The sequence below is a fragment of the Cyprinus carpio genome, chromosome B13 (genome assembly GCF_018340385.1).
Source record: "Cyprinus carpio isolate SPL01 chromosome B13, ASM1834038v1, whole genome shotgun sequence".
NCBI classification, from domain to species: Eukaryota; Metazoa; Chordata; class Actinopteri; order Cypriniformes; family Cyprinidae; genus Cyprinus; species Cyprinus carpio.
In genome coordinates, this window is record NC_056609.1 from 26,548,146 (window position 1) to 26,566,174 (window position 18,029).

The 18,029-nt window shown below is 36.0% G+C and overlaps 1 protein-coding gene across 2 annotated transcripts in view; it reads right to left on the bottom strand.

Moving 5' to 3' along the window:
• Nucleotides 1-18,029, bottom strand: part of LOC109087521 (MAM domain-containing glycosylphosphatidylinositol anchor protein 1-like) — a 179,075-nt gene that overhangs the window by 41,927 nt on the left and 119,119 nt on the right. For both annotated transcript variants that reach the window (XM_042737479.1, XM_042737478.1), the window contains exons 8-11: nt 16,730-17,059; nt 15,043-15,339; nt 9,236-9,502; nt 4,792-4,937 (exon numbers count right to left, since the gene is read on the bottom strand). In XM_042737479.1, coding sequence (XP_042593413.1) covers nt 4,792-4,937; nt 9,236-9,502; nt 15,043-15,339; nt 16,730-17,059 — 1,040 coding nt within the window. The remainder of the gene's footprint in view (nt 1-4,791; nt 4,938-9,235; nt 9,503-15,042; nt 15,340-16,729; nt 17,060-18,029) is intronic.

The window sequence follows — 18,029 nt, forward strand, 5'->3', positions numbered from 1 at the left end:
GCTTGTCTGCATCAGTTCGATGGAAAAAAAGAACTGCGAAAAATGAGTCCAAAATAATCATCAGTAATGAAAGTTTCTCATCTTACTCAGTGTACGTTTATTCTAGAGGGACTCAGTTTTCCGCACCGGTAAACAAGCGCGCAGCTTTACAAATTAGGCTTGGTATTTCCTGCGGTCTCTGAAAACACAGCACTCGTCTCAGAAACAAGAGAACGTTCTTGTCCTTCTTTTGAAAAGTTCTGAGGAAATGAAAGCGCTCTGCGCACCTGTTATATGAAAGTGTGATGGAGGTAAAGAAAAACTTTAAGTAAAGAAAGTGTGCGCAAATGAAAGGTCGTTTTCTCCAAGAAGTCAAGAGAAGCAAAAAAGAAAAGAAAAAAATCTGACCAAAAATAAAATAAATAAATAAATAAAATATTACAAAATAAATTTAAACCAAATTTATTTCTAATAAATAAATCAATATAAAAATGTATTGTATTAGTAACAAAAATAATAATAATAATTAATAATAAATAATAATAATAATAATAATAATTGCAAGTACAGTTGTGAGATATGTTACATAGTATGTGAAGTACAATAAATAGTGACTAATGTTTGACAGTTCATTTACAGTATTTTTTTTATGAATATGTCTTTTCCATCTATCTGTCAAAAAAAAACCGACTTGATGATCTATCATATCTCTATATTAAGTATGTGCTTGCTATGCTGTTAATTGACTTTCTATTCTCGCGCATAAATCTTGTGATAGTCCCAATACTAGATGAGTAACAAGAGACGTTTCTAAAGTTGGAGACTGAAACTCTTTGTATTGAACGCTCTCGTCTCGGTGAGAAACAATGGCACTGCTTTCTTCAGCTCATTACCCTCGCTCTCTTTTCCCTTTCTTGTCTACATTTCTCAGAGCAACATCTATAAAACATTTATCAACATTACCACTGCAAAGCAGCGCGGCGCATTCACACCTTAGACAAATTCATACACAGACGAACACACCAACGCACGGTCCTGACCGTATAGATACACACACACAAACGCAATGAACTATATTTCACTATTCACACACAGACATTCATTGTTATTCTACTATGATCAAATATGCACATATACTCAACTGAGTCTACTGAGAAGCTCATCTATAATCTGTCTTGCTCTCCACCACACACACACACGCACACTCATAAAAGTTAATGCACGTTTGCTGCAGTCAGGATGTTAATTCATTGGTCCCTGTAGACTCTTACTTAAGGTAAGGTTTTAAAGAGGGGAAGATTAGCTATTCATGCACACAAAGACAAGTGGCTAATCTCCCCCTCCCCGTTCGCTTTGATTCCTGCCTCCTTCCATAATTCATCGGCGCTCTTCCGTTCCTGCTGCCCCCCTCTGGGCCAGGTTTCTATGAATAGATGATTAGGACGTCAGAATCAAAAAATCTGATGAAGAGTCACAAAGCGCAACACAGTTTCTGTGGCGAGGGTGTGGCGATGCGCCGGTGACACGCTCCCGTCCGATCGCCATCGCTGCCGGCGTCATCCCGAGATGTTTAGGGGGTGTTTGTTTGTTGCGTAGGGTGGCCAGATTTCAACCAGGACACACGGGGGGTGGAGGGAATCCCAGTGAATGCTTCAAAGATGTAATTTGTTTAATCAAAACATTGCCTGTAAAAGATTAAACACTGGCTCTGTCCATGTCTTTGTGAGCTGACTTGATGTGATTGATTTTAATAGAATTTGATTTAGTGCATAACAATGCAATGTTCTAAAAAGTGCAAAAATACATAAAACGCAAATTATGTATTTTAACTGAATTAAACTATTTCTTTTTTTCAATTAATTTCAGTACTAAATCATAGATTTCTTCTTTCAGCTTGTGTAATGCATTTTGGGATTGTCTTCCTCAAGAAGGATACTTGAGATGCTTTTTGACCAAAAAAAAGTATTGTAAATTAAAGGCAGCATAACTGTTTTGACTTGTTTTCCAGTTAAAATATCTAAGATGCTTAAAACAAGGCTGGTTTACTTGAGAAATAACACTGACAATACGTTTTCCCAGAGCATTCAATGATGTCACTAAACGGTGACCCCGAGCATCGTTCACAAGTTTCTGCATGGACCTAACTAGCCTAGAGCACAGGTTTTCAAGCCCTGGGACAAAATGGGATGCTTTAAGGAAAATGTATAGTCTATATAAGTAATATGCCTAACATAAAAATAACTATTTGTTTTCATTAAAAAAAGAAAGAAAAAAAGCGATTCAAATATATCTGACTTAAATAATTAAGATAACAAATTTAAAACAGAAGTGTGGCGGCGCTCCATAAGTTTGTGTAAAAAAAGAGTGACAACGCGCATTCTGTTTGTTTGCTTTATTTTACAAGAGCACAAATCTTCTGTTTTTATTGTGTGTGCACAAATGAAAGTAAACACTTTTGCAGAGTATATCTTACTCCAAAAAGTTTTTTTTTCTTTTTTTTTTTTTATGTCTCAGCTGTATCGATCGCGCCGGAGCCTCGCGCGTACTTATTCTAGCAATTCAAACTTACATTGCAGTTCATCATCAAAATAAAATACAGTCAACCAAACATATAAAAGGATGTCTCAGCTGTATCGGTTGCGCTGGTGCCTCCAGTTTAAATAGACCGTAGTATACCCGTCCACTCTGCTGTTATGCCAAGGACGTTTTGTCTCATGTGGAGAGGATGATCTTTTCCGTCTATATGCGAATGTGTGTAAAGTACAAGCCTAGTTTACATTATAAATAATAGTTTTAAATTCAAATACATTGCGAATATGGAAACATTTGGATTTGTGCCGAATGAAACATGAGTAATAACCTTCCAAATACATCCAAACGCACTCGCTCGTCCTCGTATGCACGCACGCACTGTCACGATCTTATGCATTATGCCTTAAATAATTTTTAAAAACAAATTGGCCTACAAAACTCTAAATCTGACATTTTCTGGAACAGAACCAAGCAGGATCAAATTAAGTACTGGTCATAATAATGGTCATAATAAAAATGTTTAATTTGAGCAGTGTGTTTTGCTGCAGCAGCACCGATGGAAGCGGTTCTCTGACTGCGCAGCACAGCCACACGCGCCACAGTTAGGCCTAATGTTTGGTTTGGTTTGATTTTTTTTTATGTGTTATTGTGTGTTTTGAAAATTTTGGTTTTGTTTTTTAACAACGAGGAGCAACAAAACTATTTAAAGAGGCGCGTTCAGTGGTCTCCATGTGGGATAGAAAACAGTCAACAAAGTAAAATGATCTCAAACATATGGCGCGCTCTCTTCATTTTATCAAATGATCTTAATCACATCTATTCATTTTATAATCCTGCTACTAGCATTTTATTCAGATTAAACCCCTTTAAATCAAGTGAGAATGTTTTTTTTTTTTTTTTTTTTGAGTGACTTTTGCACATCCTGTCATACTGGTGACTGTGTGCTGCTGAAAAAGATGCATTTTGCAGCATTAAGATTAACGATTAATTGAAATTGGAAATGATCGAAAATTGACATCCCTAATATGCATATAATGTTTTTATATTATTTCTTTTCTTTTTTTTTTATAAATATGCATCCATTCAGTCTTGAATAGTTGAGTAGTTTATATCACTGGTTATTACTATTGTTTGTTAACATTTTGATCGTGAAACAGTTGTCAAATATTAAATGTTTAGTTTACATCTTACCACGCACTCTTTCACAGTTAAAAACTGAATCATTACACTTTAATTCTAGTTCAGTTGGGAACAGTTGAGTACTGTTAGACCGCTTACAAGCCTAAACATGTAACTTTTGTAACTGTTAAATATAAAATATGGGGGTGGGGGTGTCCTCCTCAACGTCTATGGTGGTTATGGACCTGCACTGAAGTTTAAACCTTTTCAGTCAGTGAGCCTCACAGTGGAAACTGGGACATATTTACATTTTTTAGCAAACCACCAACTGTACTTTGGACAATGCTCCACTAAACCATGTACAGAAACACAAAGCATATTCATGCGGCCTCAACACTGCTGACACTCAGGGACGAAGGACAAAAGGCAGGAGCTGTGTGAATTACAGCTGCTTGGGTGTGAAATAAAGTTAGCTATACATGAGCATCCAATCCCATCTGGCAAAGTCGAGTGCGATGGACACAATGAGGACATATTCATCTCTGTGGACGAGAACTCAAGCTACTAAACACAATAGGTTTGCGCATGCTATAAATATGCAACTTCAATTTGCGATTTATTTGTGTTAACACCAATATTTTCATTCCGTGAGGTCGACCCTAAAAGTCAATTTACTTCATCAATGACACTGTTAGAGAAGAAACATGACCTAAGAATGGCTTCTTGCGACACTGTATTTTAATCCAAGCTCTTTGTTTATCACATAGACTACAAGCTGGTGGGGACCTGCTTGACCAGGTTCTGAAAAGAGTGTATGAGCTGTTTTTTTTGTTGTTGTTGTTTTTTTTTCACCAGGGATGAAATACAGACCCAATCAGGCTGCTTGTGTGTTCTTGTGTTGGACCAGTGGGGTTCTGAGAGTCTCTTTAATGCAGTACAAGCAGTGATCGATCCACTGTCTGCTCCCTGCACAGAGCACACTATTCCCCTGACTCCTATTACAAACACACTTATTCTACTCATCCACCTCCAACCGAGACAACACATAAAGAAAGAAAGAAAGAAAGAAAGAAAGAAAGAAAGAAAGAAAGAAAGAAAGAAAGAAAGAAAGAAAGAAGCAGTAAATATTAAGCTTCCAGTGTCCGTGGGTGTTTGCTTTACCTGTTGCACATTGATCCAGTAGCCAATGATTTTGTCCACGGCGCCGGGCTCTTTCTGTGTCCACTGCAGGATGTAGGAATAATTGTTCTTCAAGGTGCGAATGGGGTTTGGTGTGTCGTAGTAAAACTCTGCATTATACGGCTGAGCTAAATGTACAAACAAACCAAAACAGAGTATGACTAATTAATCAAATACTTTAAAAAGATAAACTACTACCATCTTAGCCATCTTATTTTGCAATGAGGAAGTAAGTAATTTCCTGTGAATGTGCACCGTTTCGATTCATTTTGATTGGGGTAAACTATCTGAACTACAAACTGGCATGTTTAGAATTATGGCAATGCATTAAAATTATTTGATGAGAAAATAACAGATTGCAATATCAAGCAGCATATTGGACTGTTAAAAATATGTTAAAAATAAGGTGGATATTCAACTGAAATAGCAGTGATTCTGCTTCTAGACATAGCTGTTACATTAAAGATAATGTGATAAATTTGTTTGCCATTCTAGGTATGCATAGTTAATTGTATTTTATTATTGCAGAAAAAAAGCCATTATTGGGTCACGACCCACCGGGTGAGAACCAATTATCTAGCGCATCAATGAAAGACAAGCATTTCATTAAATGAGAACTGTTTAATTTAGTGTCACCAAACGGAATTGCAATAATAAATATTTTTCAGATTTTGTCTTGTGCCAAAGATGTTGGATAAATTATATATTTGAAGTCACTTTTGTAAGGAAAAAATGCACTTGTAAGCAGCTATGCTGTGTTGATGTCAGTTTTTATGTTTTTGGCTGTTTCTATGTCCCTTACACTGATCTATATATGCAGGGGCGGACTTACCCATTAGGCAAAGGTAGGTGACTGCCTTGGGCCCCCAAAAGCCAGGGGCCCCCTAAAATGCTTTTTCATATAGGAGATACGCAATAAGCGCGGACACGCGAACGGTTGCTGTTTACGGTGTTTGTTACCACGACAACGGTCTGCGTTTCCGAGTTGAACGTGCTTCTTGTGTATCCTGTTTGTAGCAAATGAAAATCATGCATCTGAAGCTGACTGCTGCACGAGCGCGAGGTCTCTCTTTTTTCCCAGCGCGCGCACACACTTCTCTCTCTGCGTCCGCTCTGTTCAGCGAGCGGCTGAAAGGAGCTGCGCTTTCAGTTAAAACACAGATATATGTTGCTTCTCTAATTTTACATGCAAGTATAGTCGAAATCATAGCACAGCTAGTGTCTTTATCTTATGTGTAGCCTATTTGATTTTATCAGAAAACGGCACGATTATACTATAAATCGGGATTTTTGTGCAGATTAACATCTTGGAAGGGAGAGCTGTTTATGTAGTCTTAATGGGTCGCGTTTCAGTCACTATTTCATATTCATTCCGTTGTCTGACAACAGAACTTCATGCTCTGTTAACTATGGTTTCACTCATAAACATATATTGCATAAAGCATCAGTATTTGTCCATGCCCATGTTGATTAGAGAATTAAAAACTTAAAGTCCCGGGATATTATCAGCTGAAACAGCTCAAACATGCATTTTAGTCTGAGACTATCTTAAGCCTTGTCTGTGAAACCGAGGGAAAAGTATTAATTTAAGGTACATTTAGAACAGATAAAAATGTGCAATTAAGTTGCGATTAATCACGATTAAATGTTTTAATTGATTGACAGCCCTAAGTTAAAATGACTAAAATTAAATGTAGGTTTACGCTGGTAACTCATCAGTGGACTTTACTCATCAATATAGGGTATACTTTTTTCATACTCTTCTCATTCTCACTAATTCAGAATGAACCTCAGAAACCTTTAGTCTTCAGAAAAGTTTAGATCGCATTTTCATTTTACCTGATAAAGGATCATTTATGAGATGAGCACTGCTTTGTTTACAGCCGTTATCGGGGGAAACCACTATATTTCTTACGTTCCAAAAGCACCTCCTACTGGTAGAGAATGAATGTGCATTTTCAATAATCCAGTCTGCAGTTTTTGTTCAGACCAATGCAAAAATTCACCCACATAAATCCATTTTAAATAATATAGTAAATTTATACTTTCTGATCCCTTTTCTTGAAAAAAGATTCAATTGTGAGGTTAATCAATTGCTATTTCATGGTCTACAACATGAAATAATAAAAGTGTCTGCTAAATGATTAAATGTAAATGTTAATGAAGGAATCCTATTTTAACATGTACATAAAAAATTTAGAAACATTGGACACAACAATGTGGCACCATTGTGCAGCAGCAAGCATCACAACAAAAAAGGACCTCAAAGTTGATCTAGGTAAATGTGTGCAAATGTATAGGGCCCCATTCCTATATTTGCCTGGGGCCCCCAATTCACTAAATCCGCCCCTGTATATATGACTGGATCGCTCATCGCGTTCTAAACTGCCAGCAGGCAGTGAAGCCACCGGAAGTGTTCGATCCGCCATCTTACTAATCCCTACTGGCAGAGAGCACCATTGAGTCCACATTCAAACCGCTGTCCTAAAATCACCCGATTTGAAGCAAATCAGTCAAACGGGACTAGTTTTTATGTTATGTGTATGTAAATTAATGTTTACTTAAGATGTTATCTGCAGCGTTTACGGTCTTTTGGGGCAGTATAAGCGAAATATTTAAACCGTTTAGGTGGGTGTCTGCTGCGCACTGATGACACAGGTAACGATCCAACACAAAATATAGCCTATTTCTTTATGAACATAATTACTCAGGAATTATTAAACATGAACGTATTAGTATCAGAAATGGATTTGAATATATTACAGTGAATAATACAAAAGCATCTGTTAATATTGCTATATACTGAACTGAAAAGCTTAACTTACTATCTTGGAAATAAAAATTATTTTTAAATGTCTTTAAATCCATACTGTGTATAGTAAGTTATTTATCTGTATAAATTATGATGTGTATATTTTTAATGTCCTGATTGAGCAACATCTATTTCAGACTCTCCAAGATCGCGCAAATACGCGTACTAGCAGTAACGTTACCGTTTACATGTAAAATATTGTATGCTGAATTAATAATTATTTTAACAACCCTTTGAATCATTACCTGCTTCAAAATGAATGCTGTTAATGAAATCATTGTTGAAACTTTTGCACTTAGCGCCCAATAACGAATAAAAAGACTATAACTAAATTATATAAACAATGAATAACTGTACAAGGCAAATAAAGGTATACAAAGCATAAATCTTTCTTCAGATTTCAGAATGAGCACTTTGTCGTTTGTTTTATATGCTGAGGTCGTGTCCGTCTGATGTTTATCATGTTCGCTACTGTAATGAACATAGATTTTTAATAAGTAGGGGAAGTTCCAGACATTTAAAAAAAATAACCGTTTATATGACTAGGGTGTTTGCATTGTAATAATGTACAGGGATACTTCAGATTTAAAAACGCTGACTTGTTATGTCATGGTTTCTTATTAAAATCATACAATTTCCTATTAATTCAATAGAACGTTTACGCACACTAGGGATTACCAATATGGCGGCGCTGCAGCTTCAATTTTATGACGTCATGAGCAATCCAGTTCTATATTATAGATCAGTGGTCCCTTACAGGAACTTATGGTAACCATCATTTAAAACAAAATATAGTAGTAATTTAACATGCACAAAAACATTTTTTTTTTTTTAAACGACATTTTGAACATTCAGAGAATATTTAGAGAACATTCAGAAATAACATTTTCATAACCTAATGGGAACATTAGCAAAACTTCTGAAGGACAATAGACAAACAATTCCTTTTACCATATTATCAAATCTGTATGTTGCATAGCAGCGAGGCCTACAGTATAACAGCAGTCATATTAGAGTGTGGCGATAGAACTAGCTGATAGCATTAGCATCCCTCAGCTGTCACGATGTGTTGGCAAAGCTAAAGATAAGACCCTGCTGAGAAGGAAAAACCTTACAAGTCTGCAAGACAGCAGCCAGTGTTTCTCCTCACAGAGAGAACAGACATACCTGGGCCTTTTGGAAGAGTACTGTATGGTGCCACATCACCGTCTGGCCTTTCTTGGCAGATTTCTACAGCACATCATCAACTAGCATAGTAGCTAACAAAGCTGGCAACTCAACTGTAAGGAGTGAGTGACCGACATTGTTCACACAAAATATGCTAATTCTCATTTTAATGCTATTCACTTTTCAGCAAAGCAAGCAGAGCTGATTATGTAATTCCAGATGGAAGATCCAGTTTAAACCAGCTTGATCACAGTGGTTTCATATGGTTTAGTTGGTTCAAGCTAGTCAGTTGTGGTCTTTAGGTTATCCAAGCTGGTTTAGGTAGTTGTAAAGATGTCTGAAAGAACTGTTCTACTGAGTCGGGTCAATGTCAAATCTATTTTTTAGGTTAAAGTTTTTCTGTAAGGTACAGTACTCAACCAACATACAGTTTTTTTTACAACTCACCAGACACGATGAAGGTGCAGGTTGAGGTCCCGACTCCATTGCTCACTCTGCACTCGTAAGTGCCATTATTAGTGGTGTCTAGCTTGAAGCGAAGCTGAGGGACACTTTGAGGGTCCACCGTTGGGGTTCGGATGGGCAGCCCATTGCGATACCAGCGGGCGCCGGCTATTCGGTTTGGATTGGACTTGAGAATCAGGCATCGGAGATTGACTGTAGAAAACGTTTGAGACCGGACATCCAGCAGGACTGGATCCACAACAGGAGGGTCTGGTGGAGAAAAAAAAACTATTATAGCCTACTGGTATTCATCTGATTGTTTCTTCTACATTTTTCACCAGTTGCATCTGTTTTGCTCTGCTGTGCTGACATTTTTAATTCTATCACAGTTCACTTTTTGGTAAAATGGTTCTCAAAATTTTTATCGATTTTTTATCAGTTTAAGAAAATCGATTTAAATAAAAGAACAGTAATTGAACTGACCACTCTTGAGATTTTTACTGGAAACAAAGCCCCAAATTAACCACACCAAGGCACTTAGGACACAACACTTGAACCCATCGCACATGCCGACGACGTTCAGATGACAGATTGCAAGCTACTACCTGAATCAATAAGATGGGGTGCACATTGTCTCAGCTAATTGCACGGAATCAATCTATATAGTGTGCTAGAGCTAGTGACTTATTACAGTCTACCAGGGTCTGGTTAGACACTCCGCATGTATGAAGTGATGTGACTGCAAATTAGCATCACAGCACCTCAGGCATACATCAACAGTACATTACTGTAACTAATAATGTGCAGAAACTGTGACAAAGCATCAGGGTGTAATTAACTCTATGAACTTGAATTCAATGCTTTCAATGACAATATAATTAAAAAAAAACTTATTAGCATCAGACTGATTTACAAACTCGTTGGTTGTACAGAATGTTAACTTTAATAGACAATCCTTTGAAATAGACATCCAACATAACATTCAGAACGATTATCATACCCATTTTCCAAGCTCCAACCAATTCCTGATGGATAAAACTAATTCTTCTTTCCCGTTTCACTTATATAAATATAAACATGACATATAAATATGTCAGATTAAAGAAGTAATTTGGCTTTTGAATGGCATCTTTTTTTTTCATTTTTCATTGTTTATCTGCAACAAATATGGTAAAACAAGACCAGGTCTGTGCATTAAAGAAGCACACAGGGTCAAATTTGATTTCACTGACTTGTATTCACACTAATTCAACACTGCCAAAATGATCACAATGAAACCCATTTAAAATTCCTACAAGGTTCTCTGGTTTGTGCTTTGGAATTGAGACAAAGAAAACACACAGCGTGGGAGAGAACTAGTGCTCCAGCCAAACCACTCCATAAGTGCCACAATTCTTTGGAGTAAAAAAAAAAAAAAAAAAAAAACTTTTTAATTATTAAATTATTTTCAAAGAAAATGAATAGAAAAGCACTGGTGCTCGCAACGCCAGGGTCATGGGTTCAAATCCCATGGAATGCATGAACTTATAAATTATGCATATTCATTATGCATGATGAACTGAATAAAACAGCTGTTGGACTTTTCCGAAATGTATCTCCTTTAACTGATTATTTGTTAGCAAAGCGAAAAAATGCTGAATGCATTTAAAACATATAAAGACGGTGAGTAAAGAAAGCAAGAAAAACTGACCCAGACACGACAGAAAAAAAAAAAAAGGCAAGTTGGAAAATGCATAACAAAAGCTGCCGTGAATGATACTGTACAGTATAGAGCATTATAAATTCTCTTGATATGACGGGGTGATCATCAGTGTTGCATTTCAAAACATTTATCTAAGCTCAACAGAGGTGATTTTGGACTGTTCGCTTGTAAACTGTTCTTGATCCATGCATATTTCTCTACTGATTCAGACGAGATGAGTGGTATTTGAGCAGGAAGAAAGAATTTGAAGTGAAAAACATGGTTTAATGGTGGATTTGTTTACCAACACCCAGTTTATGGATTACTTATATTACTTGTGTATTATTGTGATGTTTTTATCAGCTGTTTGGACTCTCACTCTGACGGCACCCATTCACTGCAGATGATCTCTTGGTGAGCAGATGATCTATTGGTGAGCAAGGGATGTAATGGTAAATATATATATATATATATATATATATATATATATATATATATATATATATATATATATATATATATATATATATATATATATATATATATATATATATATAATGTGTGTATATTTTCAAATATTACTTTTTTTTAATTAAATATGTAAATTGTAAATGTATTTAAAAAAAAAAAAATATGAATTTTCCATAATTAAATACATAGTAGCCTATTTTAAATAAAAATGTACATGTATAATATTCTAAATATGAATGTATACATATTTTATTTTAAACAATATACATGCAACAAATACTACAAATGCTTCACGATTTAAATAATATATCACTGTTTTTTTTTTTTTTTTTTTTTTTTTTAGATTGTTCTTGACAGGTTTTGTGAGATTTACCCTTCTAGCCTCTGGATGCCTCTCAGTGAAACATGGTTCATTTTCAGGCAGACGCTGTCTGTCTCTTCTGACACAGAGAGACAGGGAGGGGTGTTAGACAGCATCCCCCTGTCTCCAGCTCCAGAGAGACAGGCAGAGCCACCTGGCTCATAAATCAGACCTGCCGTGGGATGAAACACAGCGGTGGGCTCTAAACTGCCTCCATCCTGCAATACTCCGCATTAGCTGGGCCCGTTACAGCAGCGATATTGACGGAAGATAGAAACAAAGGGACTGAGGATGTGAGTATAGACTTAGATGCGTGGGAGAGAGGGTGATTCATACAAGCTCTTAATGAAGCTATCACTCATTTAGCTGCAACACAGCATTCTGGGATTTCTCTGGCCATAAATCCTTCCCAAAAACTTCAATTTGTTCACAGCATGCTCTGCGTTACATGTTTTGGGATATATTGTGTTTAAGTCAGATGCACAGCATTTATACTTCGTCTCTGAATGTATGGGCTGTGCAGATTCATTGACTGTGCTGTTTAATAACAGTATAAATCATGTAGCTGTTTTCTTCGTTTATCATAATTGATCACAAGCCGAGCAATGACATGCTCCGCTCACCTGAGACAAACTCGTTTACCTAAACGCTGTCTGCTAGATGGAAAGAGACATATACTGAAACAACCCCTGACACACAGAATATGATAACAAAACAGCGTATGATCAATAAAAATAATCTAAAGAGATACTGAAATGAGTTTACCAGCATAGACACATTACATCCAAGTCTCTTACAAGTTGTAAATAAAACAACAATTAAGTACATTTCATAATACACTTACAGTTTGTCTATGTCAAAATTTATTGTGCAGTGCTGAAAAACTGTTGTGGGTCAAAAATGAAAAACCTATATAAAATAAAAATTGGTTTATTTTGTGGTGCTATTGTATCGCCAAATCTTGACCTCTCTAGCCTAGTTCAAAATGACCGGATCACAACATGATGGTTAATTGAATGCGTTTAATGTCCTTTCTGTGTAATTATCTGTGAAATGTAGTATTTGCAAGTGAAAGTAAATCTAACACCAGTTTTTTTTTTTTTTTTTTTTTTTTTTTTTTTTTTTTCAATGCAGGACAATCACCCTCACTTCACCTAGAATAAACTTTAGGTTCAGAGCCTCGTGCACAATGGTAATGGTTCATAGCCTGCACCTTGTGGGGTTTGAACTACCAACCACCCGGTTTTCCTGACCAAAATGTCACCGCTCGAAAAAGCTCTCTGCATTGTGTGATGCTCACGGTCAGATGCTACTGTGCAGTGAATGAACCGACGCACACTCAAATTCAGCATCGTCCTGTAATCACATGGTGCATTTTGAAGCAACACAATAAACACAGGATCCATTATGAGAGCATAGAGTGCTTTGCTCCGCTAATGGCTTGTGTGAAAAGGGCTGATGCGCATTGAGTGGTTCAGGGTTTAACCAGTCTATCTTTTGTACGGTTGTGCACAGCTAGAGCGCTAATGAATTCAAGGCTTTTTAGTTTGGCACTTACAAAATGCGCTCCACACGGGCATCATAATGCATTATGAAAACTCCGAGCGCATTAACACTCCCGCTGGCCCTCAAATGCTGCATCTAAAAATAGCAGGATCAAAATCATTGATAATGGCCCATTGGGTCTTAATGGAAAACGCGTGTCACTTTGGCTCGTTTGGTCGTGCGTTCGGAGACTCAATCTATCCTCAGTCAGTGGATCGCATTACAATCAAGATTAAAATCACATTAGAATGTGCGGCACCAAATCAAATCTAATCACGCCATCGATCGAGACAATTTCATGATAGACTTCATTACCGCTGTCCTTTCTCAGGCAGGCAGAGGAGTGCTGTTGTCTGAGATGCTCTGGGATGTGTCCAAACTGTATCAATTGACAAATAATGTGCGATATGTCCAACGGCCTGGTCGACTGACAAATAAAATCCTTCTGTGATATTATAGAAAGGCTAGAGCGGGACTTCCTATAAACACTTTGGATAACCTTTTAACTCTAAATCATTTAAAGGGATGGTTCACCTTCAGTTGCTGGTCCCCACTTACTTCCATAGTGAAAAAAAAGAAAAAAAAACTATGCTAGTCAATAGAGACCAAATAAAAGTTAACTATCCCTTTAAGCATTTACGGTTAAAACCACTATATAGTTTGGCTATGTCCTGTGCAATACAGGGAGCGACCAAAACAATAAGCCAACTTAGTAAACTTACATTGTTGTTCACAAGCCATTTTACTTCTGCAATCAGACATGCTTTTGAGTATGATACAGGATATTTGAGGGGCAAAAATCTGATTTTATCCACCTGAATAGTGATGATACAAACAATTCAAAACTTTGGGGTCAAACTTTTGAAAGAAATGAATACTTATATAATGTAAGGATGTATTAGATTGATAAAGAGTGACAGCAAAGACATTTATAAAACTTATAAAGAGATTTCTATTTTATATAAATGCTTATCTTTTAAACATTTTATCCATCAAAAGATTGTGAAAAAAAAAAAAAAATCCACAAAAAATTTAATATTATTATTTTTTTACTAAAATAATAATAAATTATTCTTGAGTAGCACATCAGCATATTAGAATGATATCTGAACAAATTAATAATGCTGAAAACGCAGCTTTGCCATAACATTAATTTATTCAAATTACATATTGAAATATATTAAAACAGAATAATTTTTCTAAAAAATAAAACTATTTTACAATATTACTGTTTTTACTGTATTTTTAATCAAATAAATGCAGCCTCTAATAAATAAAAGATAATAAATAAAAAAAGAAAAAATATTTATTTAAAAAAAGAGACTCTTAAAAACATTTTAAAAATCTTACAGACCCCAAAATTTGAATGGTAGTGTACATAAAATAAACAGCCATTAGGTCAAAATTATTTTTTGATTAAAAGTTAAGACATCTGGAATAATTGTGCAAGTTATCTAAACATAATCTAAACATAATATAAATATAAGATATTTAGGTTACATATTTAAGTGTGAGATTTCAAGTGCTGCCTGCCAATCATTTTGAGTGTTCACAGGTCAACCCAAAAATAAGAAGCTGGTGACTGAGAATGTGATCATTTATCCAGATCATTGGGGGGAATGCTATTCACTCACTGCTAACTTGTAAATAACTTTAATGTAGTTAGCTACTTCTAGCTTTAGCAGTTTGATGAACTATCATTTCAAAGTAGTTCCCCAATTCAAAACTTTGTTTGATGACTGAAACACTTACACTCTACGTTGAGCTGCACCTGAGCCTGTCGGCGTTTGATGTTTAGGCCGTTGTAAGGAGCGGTTTGGCAGCGGTACGCTCCCATCATGTCCCGCGTCACATTGGTCAGCCGCAAACGTCCATCGCGTGTTTCCACCACCCAATCCCCCGACGGCATGGGCAGGTCCTTGTTTGCACGGGACCACAGAACGGGTGGGCGGGGCTTACCATCGACCAAACACACAAGCTCTGAGGTCCCGCCCTCACTGACATTGACCACACCCCCTCCGACTGGCACACTCAGAACAGGAGGTATGACTGGAAAAGAGGAAAACAGTCGTAAGAGGAGAATGTATTGTTTTTGGATGTCTGACCGTTTCAAAAAATCTAAATTATATTAAATTATAGCTAATATGTATAAGAAAAAAAAAAAAAAGAAAATAGAAGAAATAACATCCAAAGATGAAGATTTGTAGTTTTATGAGATACTACTCACTCACATTCATAGAAGGTTTGTATCCCAACTTTTTTTTTTTTTTTTTAAAAACAACGAGAATAGTATTTTATTCAATTAATTAATAAACTAAATCAAAATTAATTTTCTTATAAACAATTGTACAAAACAGTCAAAAAAGAAAAGAAAAAATTCTACTACTCAATTAGTGTTGCAATGCTAATGCTGCAGTTCTTTTTATCTCACCTACTGTATACCAAGGCCGGTTGGCAGGTTAACAATGTATAAAAGAGACAATTGTGATGCAATATAAAATAATATATAAGAAAAAAAAACAGTCAAAATAATGACCATATACTGTAGAATGGACAGATTTCAAACAGTAGGACAGAAAGATCATAAAGCGAGAGATAAAGAGACTGTCAGATGATACGACTGATCATGTTAGGTACTGCAGTCAGAAACAGAGAGTAACCCCGGTGAAGGTTGCAACTTCAAGTACAAAAAAGAGGAGAAACTCAGGAAAAAAACTGCATCCTGCTGAGATGAGAGAGAGCAGATCAGAGGGGACTCAAATGCACGAGGGCGTCTGTATTTCCCAGAATTCAACAGTTTACTACCAGCAACCCAGCAGAATGGCCATTCCCACATTATCACTGTTTACCCATGAGGCATAAGTTTAACATCTCAGATAGCTGAAAAACTACTCAATAAACATCATGTTGTACAAAAAAAGCCCTATATACAGTATGAGAAAACATTTGTGCTAATTAGTGGTTTCTTTCTGTTGTTGTTAAAAAAAAACTTTAAAGATGGCACAAGAGGTAATTTTTATTTAATTAAAAAAATTAATAATGTTATGTATAAATATGTCGTCACGACATAACTCATAGTGACCGACAGATCGGGAACTTGTAGTTGCTAAGGTAAGTAGACTGATAGAGAACTAGAAAGATAGAACGACAGATAGAATTATAGAATGATCGACTGATCAATAGATAGAATGATAGAGAGAATGGTAACAGACAGACAGACAGACAGAAAGACAGACAGACAGACAGACAGACAGACAGACAGATAGACAGACAGAAAGACAGACAGACAGACAGACAGACAGACAGATAGACAGATAGACAGATAGATAGATAGATAGATAGATAGATAGATAGATAGATAGATAGATAGATAGATAGATAGATAGATAGATAGATAGATAGACCCTGCGCATCTTTAGTATTACAATCAGAGTCTCACCGCTGCTCTGCGTGATGTTCACATCCACTCGCAGTTCAGGAACGCTGCTCCCAGGGAAGTTCGCTACGCAGCTGTAGGTGGCCTGATCTCTGAACTTCATGTCCACGATTTCCAGGCTGCTGGTACCGGGCGGCATGTCTGGGTCGCTGCGCAGCACAATGAGGCTGTCAGTGGGGTAGATGAGAGCTCCGTTCTTGTACCAGGTGTAGTTCACCTTGTCCTGAGGCTGGGCGTCGACGTGGCAGGAAAGTTTGAGGTCTCGACCCATCTGTATGCTCTCGCTGTCTTTGTTGGAGTCTGGCGTGATCTGGAACGTTAAGTTCTTCATGGCTAATGGAGAGAGAGAAAGGATGACATGGTGATCACGGTGGAAGGAGCATTTAGGTTATGACTAAACCCAATCCTAGAACTATCAATTCTTTATCCACCTTTATTTGTGTTGATAACTAAAACTATTCACAATCAACAACTGATATATGACTCAAATTAAATAAAATGTAAATATTAGACAATTAAAAAAACTTAATTGAATGTTTAAAATGTAGCTTTTTCTACCTAATTTAAATAAGTTTAAGTACTAAAATTGCTCAAATTAAAATGCATTAAAGCTATATAGTAATATATATATATATATATATATATATATATATATATGATATATATGTATTTAAAATTTAAATGACAAAAATGACAAAAGCACATAAAAAAATTACTAAAACAAACTAAAATAAATAAAAGTATGAAAGATAAAACCTATATGTTATTTAAATACTCTTAAATACTCCTAAATACACTTAATTAAATATAATTGATATTAAAGTAATAGCATGTAGTATAATTATATCAAATACATTTATTTTATGCTTTAGGTGAGTTAGTTTTAAAGGTTAGATGAGTTTAGGTTTAAAGCTTTATTTCAGTGGAAATTGAATGATGTCATCATGCAAACAGAAATCAATACACAGTTTTTATGCAGTGTAATATTGCAATGGCATTATCGTTACAGTTACATTCTGAACAGTGAAACAAATGAACATTCTTAAATGTAGAAATTATATTTAATGTTAAGTTTCTGAAAAAGTATTTACAAAAAACACAGCACATCTAAGACTGAAATGATTAACAACACAAGATTGAATGTAGTCTGTATGGAAGTCGATTGAACTGATTTCATTAAAGATGTTTAAAATTTAGGTTTAGAACAAAGGCCATTTTTGAGGAACATTAATAGAGTCCTGCTTTCCAGTGCACTGCTTCGTCACTGTACTGTACATGAAACCATCTCAAGCTTCACTGTAAA